At 39.6% G+C, this 13,945-nt stretch overlaps 1 protein-coding gene across 2 annotated transcripts in view; it reads right to left on the bottom strand.

Moving 5' to 3' along the window:
• The window catches only part of ANXA13 (annexin A13), an 83,302-nt gene that overhangs the window by 18,832 nt on the left and 50,525 nt on the right, over positions 1–13,945 (bottom strand). For both annotated transcript variants that reach the window (XM_072603149.1, XM_072603150.1), the window contains 6 exons: positions 11,940–12,034; positions 10,127–10,297; positions 4,407–4,440; positions 4,230–4,309; positions 2,169–2,237; positions 1,684–1,785 (listed from right to left, as the gene is read on the bottom strand). In XM_072603149.1, coding sequence (XP_072459250.1) covers positions 1,684–1,785; positions 2,169–2,237; positions 4,230–4,309; positions 4,407–4,440; positions 10,127–10,297; positions 11,940–12,034 — 551 coding nt within the window. The remainder of the gene's footprint in view (positions 1–1,683; positions 1,786–2,168; positions 2,238–4,229; positions 4,310–4,406; positions 4,441–10,126; positions 10,298–11,939; positions 12,035–13,945) is intronic.

Below are 13,945 nucleotides of genomic sequence, written 5' to 3'. Positions count from 1 at the left end.
TCCCTTTCCAGAACTGTCTGAATTTCTCTTCCATCCCCTCTCCTTTCCTTCCTTCCTTCCTTCCTTCCTTCCTTCCTTCCTTCCTTCCTTCCTTCCTTCCTTCCTTCCTTCCCTCCTTCCTCCCTTTCTTGCTGTCTAGATTGCCTGGTGTTATAAAAGGAACCAAGCAGGAGCCCAGGAGAGAACTCAAGCTGGAGAATCTTGAAATTTTCATCCACTTTCTGGCACTTACTTCCTGTGTGGTCCAGTTAAGTTACAGATGGTCTCAATTTTAAGAATAGTTTCCAAATCTATCAAATGAGAACAATAATACCTTTCCCATCTACCTCACAGAGTTATTAAAAGGATAAAAGGAGATAATAGAAATGAAGGGAGTTTAAAAAGTTAAAAGCACTATGTAAAAACAAATCCATTGTGGGATGGAAAAAGCACTGGATTCAGAGTCAGAAAGTTCATATTCCAGCTCTGTGGCTTGCTCTTTGTTTGACCTTGGTCAAGTCATTTCCCCTTTGTGGGCTGTAACTCCTCATCAATAAAATGAGGGGCTTGGACTGAATGATCTCAAGATTCCTTTTAGCTCTAAGCTTGTATTCTATGATATAATACATGAAAATCTCGATGGGCAAAAGTAGCAAGAGGGGCATGGAAAGAGCAGTCAGTGGTCCAGGAGTCTGGAGAGCAGGGATCTAATTCTAACTCTTCCTGGAGGATCTGCCAGACTTACCTTCAGAAGTGACTTTCCCTTCTAGACCTCAGTTTTCTCTTTGGAAAATGAAGTAGTTGGACTAAATACTCTTAAAGGTTCCTGCTAGCTCTAATTTTCTGATTCCAAACCTAATCTGACACATAGTTGTTATAACCTTGGACCAGTCCCTAAATTCCTCTGAGTCTCAGTTTCCCTATTTATGAAATGAGACTGATGGACTAGATCACCCCTAAGATTTTGTCCAATTCTAAAGTTCTTAGATTCTGACGTAAGTCAATGTGAAAACATTCTGCTAATGAAGATAGGCTACTCAACTGTAATTTATAGTCTTTGGGAGTTCCCTGAGGACATGGAGAAGCTAGGAACTTGCCCATGGTCACACAAGAGTATATGTCTGAGGCAGGATTCAAGCCCAAATCTTCTCATTTCCAAATCCAGCCCTTCAAAATGGATGCACCATGAAGTACCTTAAGTTAGGTAGGTCCCCCTATGCATACAAAATGCTAGATTTATAACAATTTCATTAAATCACAACCTTTCAGGGATCCTTCTCTGGGGTACTGGGGGGTTAGACCTCTTCTTTGTGTCATTCTATTGCATTTTAAGTTGAGATCATCATAATCGTAATAGCTCACTTTTCCAAATGCTTTACAGTGCCCTCCCTTAAAACAAACCTGTAGGGTAGGTGAGAAGAGTATCATTATCCCTATTTTATAGATGAGAAATCTGAGCTTCAGGGATGTGAAATGACTTGGTCAGGGTCACGCATCTAGTAAATGCTAGGACTCAAACCAGGTCTCAACTCCAGATTCAGTAGTCCTACTCTTCACAATTATGTTAGCCTAGGCCCCAATGCCTCAAAGATAGTATTGTAAAGTGTTAAGAAAGTAAAAACCTCCAGTTCCTACATCTCTGGTTTTGTCTTACTCTCTATCACTATTGTGTTAACATAATTGTCATTATACCATGTCACTTACATTTTGATAGGCCTGGAAGGTGGCCCTCAATTGTTTGTAGTTCCTCTTTGCCAGGACCACATTGAAAGCCAGTTCATCTGTACCCCAACGACCTTCCCCTGCCTTGAAAGTTCAAACATCAACATTTTATTAAAAACTCTCTTTAAGAAGCTTGAAAGTGCTGTTTTTTTTTAACCAAACCTCACTTAAAAGAAATTATATGCATAGACTAGAGATGTTTCACTTATGCACTTTAAGCTTCTAACAGAGGCAAATAAAGGCATGATATAAATGGAGAATAATTATCATTTATTGTACTAGAATGAAAGGCCTATATATAAATAAGCATATTTTAATTTAAAGATAAGAGCACATTTTTATTCCTCAGATGATGTAATTTTCTTTTGAGTAATTAAAACTACTTCTCCCATAGAGTGTGAATAACATTGAGTGGTAAATCAAAAAAGAAAAAAAAAGGTCTGATGCTGGTACGTCTTCACACTTACCTCATAGAGATCTTTAGCATCCTGACTGGCTAGATCTGTATCAACACTGTCTCCTTCATCTCGATCAGCCTACAAGACGAGAAACATTGTCAATTACAGTTGCTAGGTGAACCTGAGAAATCAGACGGAAAGTAAAAGATCTGGGGGATTTCCTCTGATCTGGTGGGAAGGTCTGACCCAAGGCCCCTTCTAACAATCCTGTGGGAAAACCCCCAACTATTGCTCTTTGCTGCCATCTACTGAGCTCTGTGATAACAGTAAAGTCAGCTGAACCAACAAGTAGAATTTGTGTGACGCTCTCTCTCTCTCTCCTCTCTCTCTCTCTCTCCTCTCTCTCTCTCTCCTCTCTGTCTCTCCTCTTCTCTCTCTCTCTCTCTCTCTCTCTCTCTCTCTCTCTCTCTCTCTCTCTCTCTCTCTCTCTCTCTCTCTCTCTCTCTCTCTCTCTCTCTCTTCTCTTCTCTCTCTTTCTCTCCCCCCACTTCTTCCCTCTTTCCCTCTGTGTGTGTGTATGTGAACTCAGGACTAGTTTCTTAACCTGGCATTGATTCCAGAGCTGGAGGAGACTAATTTGTCTATCTTCTTGCCAGAAACTATTTTTCCTGAAGAATGTCAACCGCTTTTTAAAATGTTTCTAGACAGAGAGCACAGAGAGGAAGGAAGGCCTTCTGAAGGACTGACTTGAACTCTCCTTGCATCAGCTTGTGTTTTTTCTTTCTTGTTCTCTTCTGCCAATCTGTTACCACAGAGGAATTGGGACTTGGGAGGGAGAGGAGATGGAGTTCAATCATAAAACAAAGGGGATACATAAAACTTGCAAAGACATGGTGTACAGATGTGATGTGAATCAGTGGATTGTCTATTTGGTTGGACGTTCAATGAGGAGGACTGTGTGTTTCTATAGCGCCCATTCTGAATGCCCTGTGTTGGACATTGAACAGCTGGCTTTTGTTGTCAGAGGTTTTTTGCTTCAGTTTTTAATGGGACCAGTCAATAGGTGAATCTGGTTCCTTCCCTTGGTTAAATCCTGGCTTAGAAAGTCAATCTCATATACCTTTCTTATCCCTTCAATGTTGCCACCTCCTGGCACCTTCTCTGAGTTTCTCATGGCTTTGCTTTCCCCCTACCCTACCTTTTTGGCTGCTCTCTGTCCTGCTTGAGTATTTAGCCTTGCCAGTGCTGAATGCCTCTTATAACTCCATTCCCCAGAATATTTTCCTTGAAGTGCATCAAGGAGGCCGCCAAGTGGAGGTTTTTACTTGAAATTAGAGATGGTAAGTTCTGGGACCACCAATTATTTCCTCTCAACCTCAGTAGTCCAAAAGATCTGTCATCTCCTCAATATGAATTCTCCCTCCAAAGATGCAGCCTATAATCCAACCATGCCTACATGTCCTGTCCAATTCTTCGCCATGTCCTCCCATAAATTTACCAAAGGGAACCCATCTAACATTCTGGAGGCCATCTGTATAGTGGACTGTGTGAGCTGTCTACTTGTTATCCCTCCTTCTCACTGTATGATCGGTCTATCATTTCCACCTCTGACATTTAGTAACCCTATGATCACAGGCAAATCATATAACTTTTCTGATCCTTAGGCTTAATTAAGACTTACCTGTTAAATTGTCATGTATATTGACACACTCAATATTTGAAATCCCAGTCTTATAAAACACTAATTTTGCCCAAGGAATTAACCCGCTGAATATTTTTAAAAATTTGTCATCCCCCAAACATTTCTCTGTCTTGCAGTTTTTACCACAGAATCTTGGTGCCTAGAGATAGTTGTTGAGTTGTATCTGACTCTCTGTAAGCCTGTGGACCATAGCACATCAATATTGTCTCTAGGGTTTTCTTGGCAAAGATCTTGAAGTAGTTTATCGTTACCTTCTTCTGTGGTTTAAAGCAGACAGAGATTAAGCAAACTTCACACAGCCAGTAAGTGTCTGAGGTCCGATCTGAACTCAGATCTTTCTGACTCCAAACCTAGGACTCTATCCACTGAGTCAGATGCCTATAGTAGCCCCAGTACAAAACAAGAGAGCAAAGTCCCTGTTCTCTTACCTGTAACAAGGACACGAGAATCTTTTCAAAGTTTCCACTTGTGTCGCCTTTGACATCAGATTCAAGGCTACTGTTAAATACTATTAGAAAAGAAAAAGAGGTTTAGTCTCCTAGGCAGACTGTGAAAGGACCATACCTTCTCCAAACTAGGTGAGATTGAAAGAAAATGCTACTTACGCCTCTGGTATGCCTCTTTTATGGCTTTGATTTCCTAGAGAAAGGAAATACAAAAATAAACATGTACATCAGAGCAGCATGCAATGCAGTCTAAAGGGAGACAGATGCACAGGGAAAAGAGACACACCCCTTTTATAGGCTGCTTAATGCCATTACTACTATTTGACAATCAGAAATTCGTACTTGTATAGTTTGAGTGGATCTATCCAATCCCCTCATTTTGCAGATGAGAAAATTGAGGCCCAGAAAGTTTAGTGTCTTGCCCAAAGTCAAACAGGCCATAAGTGGATCATCAAATGAGATTTCATATGTAAAGTACTTTGTAAATCTTAAAGTGCTATACAAATATTAGCTATTTTTATTTTTAAGTAATAGAGAGCTGGTGTTTCAATTCATGTCCTCTGACTCCAGATCCAGAGCCTTTTTTTTTTTTTTAGTCTGCTATGCTGTCAATCTGGGGTATAGCTTTATGGGCAAATCACTTTGCAAATGACATACGAGGTAGGGTTCTACTTCACCCCCAACATTTTTATGCAGGTAAAATCTGGTTAAAATTGACACCAAGGACAGCAGTGCAGGAAGAAGGCAGAGAGAGGTTGGGGTTTAGTGTGTGAAAAGAATGGCCAATGGGGGCTAGTTGCTTTGTCTTGGTGAGGGGAAGAAGTGGGAGATTTTCTTGCTTACAAATTGTATTTGTTGATTATATTCTATTATATTTGTCCTTCCCTCTCCTCCTCTTCCCTCCTCAGTTAGCCCCATCTCATTGTCCTCAACCTTTTCCTCCCTAACTTCCCAGATTTGCAGAATCCCAAGGATGACTCTGCTCCAGTCACTTTGTTTTCATCAGATCTAATTGGCCAAAACTGTGGGAACAGCCATAGGCCTAGAACCTGAAATAAATCGGGTCAGACATAAAATATATCAAAGAGACTATGGCCAAATAAGACTTCTGGTGGAGAGAAATCAACCTGCGAGCCAGCACGATTTGGGTTCAAGTCAGGCCTCTGACTCATGCTAGCTGTATGATGATGGATAAATAGCTTAAGAGCTCTAGACCAGAGTATTCAAATCCAGATAGACTCAAGTCCCTGCATGATGACTTAGAAAACCACAAATTCACATTTTCTGTGCTTTGTTACATTTTCATTTTATTTTGTTAAACATTTCCTAGTTACATTTTAATATGATTTGGAGTGTTCTGGGCAACTCTCTAAGGTTATGAATTGCAGGTATGGTGCCTTTATAGAAACCCTTTTCCCATCCAGGTGAGTTCCCTATGTTACTGGAATCATGGGTCTAGTTCTTATTCCAAATACTAATGACTATTAATTGTTAATCATCAATTAATAATCAGCCCAAGCATTATCTCTTTGGCTTCTATTCTTCTGGCTGCAGATGCCTGTGACTTGCAAACCTGAAAAAGGCACAAGAAAATCTGTGTGGACTTTTGGATGAATGTCTGTGCTACGCTGGGCTTTGAGTCACACTCTGGGCAAACTGATCATTTTGTGGAAGAAAAGATGTACTGGTTGTTAGGAAATGACTGTGGTGTGAATAAAGCAGCAACAGAATCTTGAAAGATGAAACCGGGACATGGTGGATAGAGCATTGACCCTGGAGTCAGGAGGACCTGAAGTTCAAACCCAGCCTCAGATACCTGCTAGTTGTATAACCCTGGACAAGTCACTTAACCCCAGTTGCCTCCAAAGAAAAAAAGAAAAAAATGAAACAAAAGAGAAGAGATAAAAACTTATCTTTTAAGTTGGAAAAGTGTTTACAGCTATAGAATATGGCGAATATTGGTATTTGGTGAAATCTTATTTATGATCACATATCTTGGGCAAGTGCTTGCACAGCCATGCATCTCTCATGACCACTTCATAATTAATAATAATAATATCTCTCATTTTTGTGGTTCTTCAAGGTTTAGAATGCACCTTCCTCACAATCACCCTGTGAGGTAGGTAGCACAAGGATTATAACCCCTATTTTGCTACTCGAGAAACTGAGGTTGTTATTTATAGTTGAAAGGGCACAGCAGCTGGAAGTAGGGGACTGGAGTCCAAAGCTGGGCTCTATTCTTTACTATGTACTTGGTGCTGCACAGGTCATTTACTCATTATCAGCCTCAGTTTCCCCCTCTATAAAATGAGAGGGTTAGGCTAGCTGATTTCTCAGGTTCCATTCTAACTCTAAATCAAGATCCTATGACCTGACCAATGATCATACTGATAAATGATAGGGTCAAGACTCAAACTCATGTGTGAGTTACCCATATGAACTTAGGCAAGTCATTTATCTCTGGGCCTCAGTTTCCTCATCTGTCAAATGAGGGAGTTGGACTAAATGGCCAATTAGGTCCCTTCCATTTCCAAATCTATGTTCCTAGGATCCATCCATGTCTTTTGACTCCAAGTCTAGTGTTATTTCTAGTATGCCAATATCTCATTAATGAAAAGAACTGCAAGATGAAGCACTTTGGTTTTCAAGCTGAAAGGTTATATACAACCACAGAATCTTAGAGTAGGAAGCAACACCAGAGCTCATTTTATTCAATTCCTTATTCCATGTATGAATCCCCACTGTCTCCCCTCTCCCCCAACAATGGTCACCTCGTCTATCTGTCACTGTTACTTCAAGTACACCTGAAGTATTTCACAGAGATTTACAACCCAGAATAATTAAGTGATGAGGGTCCGCCAAAAATAAAGAGGAGTTTCTGGCTTCTATGCTTTGCTCTGCAGAATCTCAAAGCCGCAAGGGCCCTTAGTGGTTGCTAAGTCCAACTCTTACTGAACAGGAATATCCTGAAGGAACAAGTGTTCCTTCAGCCTCCCATTGAAATCTCCAGTTAGGGTAACCTAACTGTCTTCAGAGGCAGCCCGTTTCTCTTTTGGATGGCTTTGATTGTAAAGGAGTTTTTTCCTGACACTAAGCCTAAATTTACCTCTTTGTAACTTCTGCTCATTGTTCCTAGCTCTGCCCACTGGAGCCAAGCAGAGTAAGTCAATTTTGTTTTCAGAGGCTAATCATTCAAAGAGATTATGAAGTTATTATGAACTGCATTACCACATTCATTCTGGACATCATGATTCAATGTAACCTCTGATAGCTTTTTGGGTGATTGTGCCATACCATTAACTCCTACTGGGTTTGGATGCCACTAAAATTCCTAAATATTTTTCATATGAACTTTTGTCTGACCACAGTTACTATGTTCAATATTTTAAAAATGTTTTAAACTGATAGTGAAGTCAATTTTTTAAAAACTCTAGTGTAAATCTTTGCATCTATCCCCACTAATTTTCATATTTTATGTTTGGTTTGTCATCCTAGATAGCTGAGATCTTTTTGGATCCAGACCGTATCATCCAATGTATTTACTATCTCTCAAAGCATTGTGCCACCTACAAATTAAAAAAAAAACCCAAAAAACAACAACCACATGCTTATTCTTTCATACATGTAATTGTTAAAAATCTTGGACACTATAGGACCAAGGACAGATCCCTAAGTCTTTCCTTATCTCCCTTCCTCTAGATATTGACTCTTTTATGACTATTCTTTGGATCTATCCATCCAACTAAATTCAAATCCACTTGATTTTGTCTAGCCTACATCTCTCTAGTTATCTGCAAGGATAGCAAAAGAAACATTGTCAAATGCTGAGCTGAAAGTTAAGTGTACTACATCTGTAGAATTTTCCTGATTTACCAGTATAATAATTTTATCAATAGAAAGAAAGAAGTTTAATTTGGCATGACCTGTTCTTGAAGAATTCATTCTATTTCTTTGTGATGACCACTTTTCTTTCTGGACATTTACTAAGCATTTTTATAATAATGTATTCTAGAATTTTATCAGGAATCCACATCAACCTGTAAATTAGTTACTCCTCTCTCTCTGTCTCTCTCTGTGTCTCTCTTCCTTCCCCTTCTCTCTCCCTCCCTCTCTCTTTCTCTGTCTCTCTCTGTCTGTCTCTCTGTCTTTGTCTCTCTGTGTCTCTCAAGCTCTCTCTCTCTGTCTCTCTCTCTTTCTCTGTCTCTCTCTGTTTCTGTCTCTCTCTCTCTTTCTGCCTGTCTCTCTGTCTCTGTCTCTCTCTCAAAGAAAACAGGGACATTTGCCTTTATCCAATCTTGTGGTACTTACTTCATTCTCCATGTCCTTTCAAAAGTCAGTTGCAGAGGCTCAACAATGACATCTACAAGCTTTTTTTTTCACTATGTAAGGACGGAGTTCATCTGGACCTGGTGTCTTGAGCTCATCAAGGGTAAATATGTGCTCTTTCATTATCTCCTCACTGCTCTATCTAACCCATTAAAAGATAACTAAATTTAAAGGATTCTGTATATTCATGACTCCCCAGGAATATATGACCCTGCAATATATGACATTTTTATCAATGTCTTGGATAAAGATACAGGTGACAGACTCAGAAATGTGCAGATGACACAAAGCTATGAGGAATCATTAATACTTAGGATGAAGGGCTTGGGACACAAAGGGATCTTGACAGGCTGGAGCAATGGGATGAATCTAATAAGATGAAATTCCATAGGACATAATGCAAAAGTCTTGTACTTGGATACAAGAAAATTATATTTATAAGGATAAGATTAAGAAGGCATGGATAGATGGCAGTGTTAGTGGGCTGCAAACCCAATATGAGGACCAGTATAATGTGGTAGCCAAAATAAGTAATTCAATCTTGGGCTGCATTAAGAGGAGCATATTGTAGAAATAGGGGGGTGACATTACCTTCTTTAGACCTCATCTGGAGTTCTGTGTTCAGTGCTATGGTTTAAGAAGGATATTGATAAACTGAGACTGTCTCAAGGATGATAACTGGGATGGTGAAAGGCCTGACGTCTATGTCATATGAGGATCCTTTCAAGGAACTGGGCATGTTTAGTTTGAAGAAGGTAAGACTAGAGGAGATGACATAATTCAGTCAATCATCAAACAGCATGATTTAACCTCTACTATGTGCTGGGCACTGGGCTATTACATTGCTGTGATATAATCACTGTCCATAGGTATCTGAAGGGCTGTTCTATAGAAAGACAGATTAGATTTGTTCTGTTTGGTCTGATGTCACAAAAGCCTTTCAAGTATTCCTACTGTTCCAAAGTAGGAATGATCTGCCTAGAAAGTTAGGAGATCTCCCTTTCTTGGAGGTCTTCAAGCAGAGGTTGGCTGGCTACTTGTAGTATGTTGCAGTGGAGACTCTTCACATATAAGTTGGACTAGGGTTCAGTGGATGACTGGTGAGAGGTGATTGTTAAATTTTCAGCATTTACACCTCAGAAATTGGTAAATGTTATGTATCAGGATTTGCTTTGTTATCTTGTTGCATGTCTAGAGAAAATGTTACTCATACAGTTTAAACTGAAAATTGTGTCTTGCGCACCCCCCCACAGCTGATTGTTAAACATTTACTGACACATCCTTGCCTTTGTGATTCCTTTCAAATTTGAAATTCTCTATTATTGTGATTATGTCATTTTTCATGTAAAGTGGGGTATATTAACACTGGGGTGAATCCATTGGAAGGATTAGCTTCTTTCCAGACTTTGTTTCAGTCAGTTTCATTGTGGGAGTCTCCTCTCCTAGAACCCTGAGTAGTATTTTAAGGTAGGTTCTGTACCATCAGGAGAGAATGTTTTCCTCCTTCCTCTTTGTGGAATCTTTGGGAAAAGTCATGTGACTGTGGTTCTAACCTTATTGGTTCTGGTGCAGAGAATCTCGATAAGCAGAGATTCATCAGTCCCAATGCCTTTCATGGCCTTCTTTAGCTCTCTGGCACTGTATTCACATGGGAGATCCAGAAGGGCTAAGGCTGTCTTCTCGAAATTCCCACTGAGCTCACTCTTCAGCACTGTTTCCAGGTCCTACAAGAACATACAAGATCAATATAAGAGGGGGATATTCATTCATCTTCCTTTTAATGTTCTACTTTAAAAATAGAATGGCAAGAAGGTCAGGTGACCTCATTGTCTACAGGTAATCTCTCATGGATACATGGATCAAAACCTAAAGGAGGATATTGCAAGTATGAAAACTATTGATCTTCATAGAGTCATAGATATAAAGTCAGCATGGACCATATTGTCCAATACCCTCTTTTTGTAGACTGAGACCCAAAAGTTTAAGTGACTTGCCTAAGGCCACACAGGTAGCATGCATCAGAGGCAGGATTTGAATCCAAGTCCTTTGATCCTAGAGGCAGAATTTTTTCCATCACAGTGCATTACCTCTCAAAGGTGTCCAGAGAGAGTCTAGGTGAATTTTCTCAAGGTCCTCCAGTTAAGTAAAGAGGAGTCAGGGTTAGAACTTATATCTTCTGACCCCATCTACCACATTTACTCTTTAAATGACTCGAATATGAAATTTTCAAAAGAGTATGAAAGTGAAATGAGACATTAAAAACAAAGTACTCCTGGAGTTCAAAGAAACAAGAGATTATCTTGGCCTCTGGCAGGAGTGGGGAGATAGGAGGACAGTATTCAGAGAAGACTGTGAAGTAGGTAGGATTTGAGCTGGACCTTGAAGTATGAGTATGAATTGATCACCTGAAGTTAGGGGTTGAGGAGGGAAAGATATTCCAGGCAGAGAAACAAGTGGAAGCCAAGACACCAAGACAGCACAAGCATTGTTCGGTAAAGGTGAGTCATTTAGTTTGACTGGAATATAGGAAAGTCAAAGATACCAAAGGCACAGGTTGGGGTCAAATCACAGAGAGCCTTGAACATCATGAGAAGTAACTACTGGAGAAAAGTAAAGGAGAAAGCAGAAAAACTAATAGAGCAGACATATGAACTACAAATCCACAGCACTCTTGGGACCCTTTAATGTAAGGGCAAAGAGTCTCACACACTTTCATAGCTCTTGAGGGCATAACTTTCTTATGATACCACACCATCCCACATCAAAATAATAGTTCATATTTATATAGTCCTCTTTTTTGTCTATTGAATTCATACCTTAACATTCCAACTCAAATGCCAGCTATGAAGCATTATGGTGGAAAGAATACTAAACCTGATGTTAGAGAAGAATGAGTAGATCCAAAATATTGAACTCCATGTACAAAAATTGGTCCATTTGCAAATCATTGGTCCATCTGTAAATTGGCAGATGGAACTCACCAGCTTTTAAAGAAAGATGAACCCTTCTATTCCAGGCTTTGTAAAAATGAAGTCAATGTTTTAAAAAAATCTTAAAGCAGCTTAAGAACAGTTAAGACCAAAACAACAGCAAGTTACTAAAATAATCTAACAGTTTTGAGAAATCAACAAAAGGTGTATTAAAAATAATTTTATTATTTTTCAATATTCTGAACAAGAGTGGGAAAGGCCCAAAGGGATGCCAAGGAGGAATAACATGTTCATTAAGCCGATATTATGTTCAGTTTCAAGGAATATAAAAAATTTAGATAAAACAGCCCATGCTTTGTTGGAAATGAGTCCAATAAGATGAGTGTGCAAGTTTGTGTGATTGGCATACATATAGTGCTGTACATCTTGAAGTTACCTTGCCATATGTGCTCTTGTATTTCTCTTTTATTTTCTGTCTCTGGTGTGCTGTTCTGCTTGACAAGACTTCAATGATAGCGGCTTCATCAGTTCCTAAGAAACAAAGGAGAGAAAAGAAACCTAATTGGACAAGAAAGGGACTTTATTTTGTCCAAACAGGGAAATCAGCACAAGCTACTTCTTGGCAGGTTACACCCTCCAAGTCAAATGTGCAGTAGAGCTCAGATTGAATTCAAAACTTTGTTTCCTGTAATTGATATGCACTAACTCAAAAATTGCATTTCCAAGTCCATTCCTTCAACAGAGAGCTATTGCCTGTCTTCTCTGTGTGAATCCCTGGCTGGATAGGCACTACAGAGGGTATGAGATGAATAAGAGAAGCAATAGTAGAATACTAGGCTAGATATCATGAAACCTGGAGTGAAATCCTATCTTATTCAACTAACTCTTGGTCTCTTCACATTTCTGGACCTCAGTTTCTTTGTCTTTGATATATGAGCTGGACCCATAGACCACTTCCAACCCTAATAGCTTACTTTCAAGAATAAGTAGTATTGTCGTTATTTTGTAGATGAGTAAACTGAGGGGAAATGACAAGCTCAGGACCACAAAGTTAGGAAGTGTTAGGGCCAGGGCTTGAAATCAGGTTTCTTATCTCTCAGTCAAGGATTCTTTCAACTCCATCATTTTGCCTCTCTCAGTTGTAAGATGCTACACTCAAGACATGGGCTCCACCCAACCAGTTGCCAAAGCTTATATATTATTCCTCCACCACATTTTTCACCTTTCCCATCCTTTTTTATTATCACTGATATCATGCTAGCTTAGGCTTTCATCACCTCTCACCTAGATTAGCCTTCTGGTTGGTATCTGTCTCCAGTGTCTCCCTTCTATAATTCATCCTTCACACTGAAGTTAAGGTAATCATCTTAAGTCATTGATCTAATCATATACTTTTCCTACTCAAAAGCTTCCAATGGCTCCCCATTACCTGATAGTCAAGGACATCCATGATCTGACTCTAATTTTCCTTTCCAATTTTATTTCATACTACTTCCATCAATATATTTAATTTTCCTGATAAAGTGGACTACTAGCTATTGCCCATGCCCCTCCTGCTCTTTCCCATCTACCATGCATTTGTGTGTGCAAAGAAAGGATCAGAGTCTAAGAGATAGAATACTGTATTTGGAGTCAGGAAGACCTAAGTTCAAATCCTGCCTCAATTTGCTTAACCTCTCAGCCTCGGTTTTTTCATCTGTAAAACAGGAATAGTAAAAGTCACTCAATAAACATTTACTAATCACCTACTATGTGCCATTTACTGTGCTTAAAAAAAAGAAGCAAAAGATAGTCCTTGGCCTCAAGGAGTTCATAAACTAATGGGAGAGATAAGAATCAGAGAAATGTGTACAAAAAAGTCATATATGGGATAAATAGGAAAACACTAAAAGGAAGAAGACACTACAACTGAGGGATTGGAAAAGGTTTGCTGGAGCAGATGGGATCTTAATTGGAATTTGAAGGAAGCCAAGGAGGTCAGTAGGCAGAGATGGAGGGGAGAGTATTCCAAGTATGGGAGACAGCCAGAGAAAATGCCAAGAGCCAGGAGATGGAGTGTCTTTGTTCATGGAGCAGCCAGGAGGCCAGTGCCACTGGACTGAAGAGTACCTATACAAGAAATGGAGAATGGAGTGTGAGAAGACTGATGGTGATAATGCAGAGAAGGTAGGTAGGTCATGAAAAGTTTTGAATGTCAATGGAAGATTTTGTATTGGATCCTGGAGGTGATTGGGAGCAATGGAGCTTATTGAGTAAGAGAGTGACATGGTTTGTCCTAAATTGATGCTAAAGGCACCTACCCTACAGGGTGGTTGTGAAGATCAAATGAATTCATCTTTGTAAAATGCTCTGCAGCCTTTAAGCACTGTGTGTATGTATGCTTATGTACGTGTTAGACACTACTAGAAGCAGATAGCTATTGTTGTTGAGTTGTGTCTGACT

Source organism: Notamacropus eugenii, chromosome 4 (assembly GCF_028372415.1).
Source record: "Notamacropus eugenii isolate mMacEug1 chromosome 4, mMacEug1.pri_v2, whole genome shotgun sequence".
Lineage (NCBI taxonomy): Eukaryota > Metazoa > Chordata > Mammalia > Diprotodontia > Macropodidae > Notamacropus > Notamacropus eugenii.
Note: the sequence above shows the minus strand (reverse complement) of the source record. Positions and strands in the feature narration are given on the sequence as shown.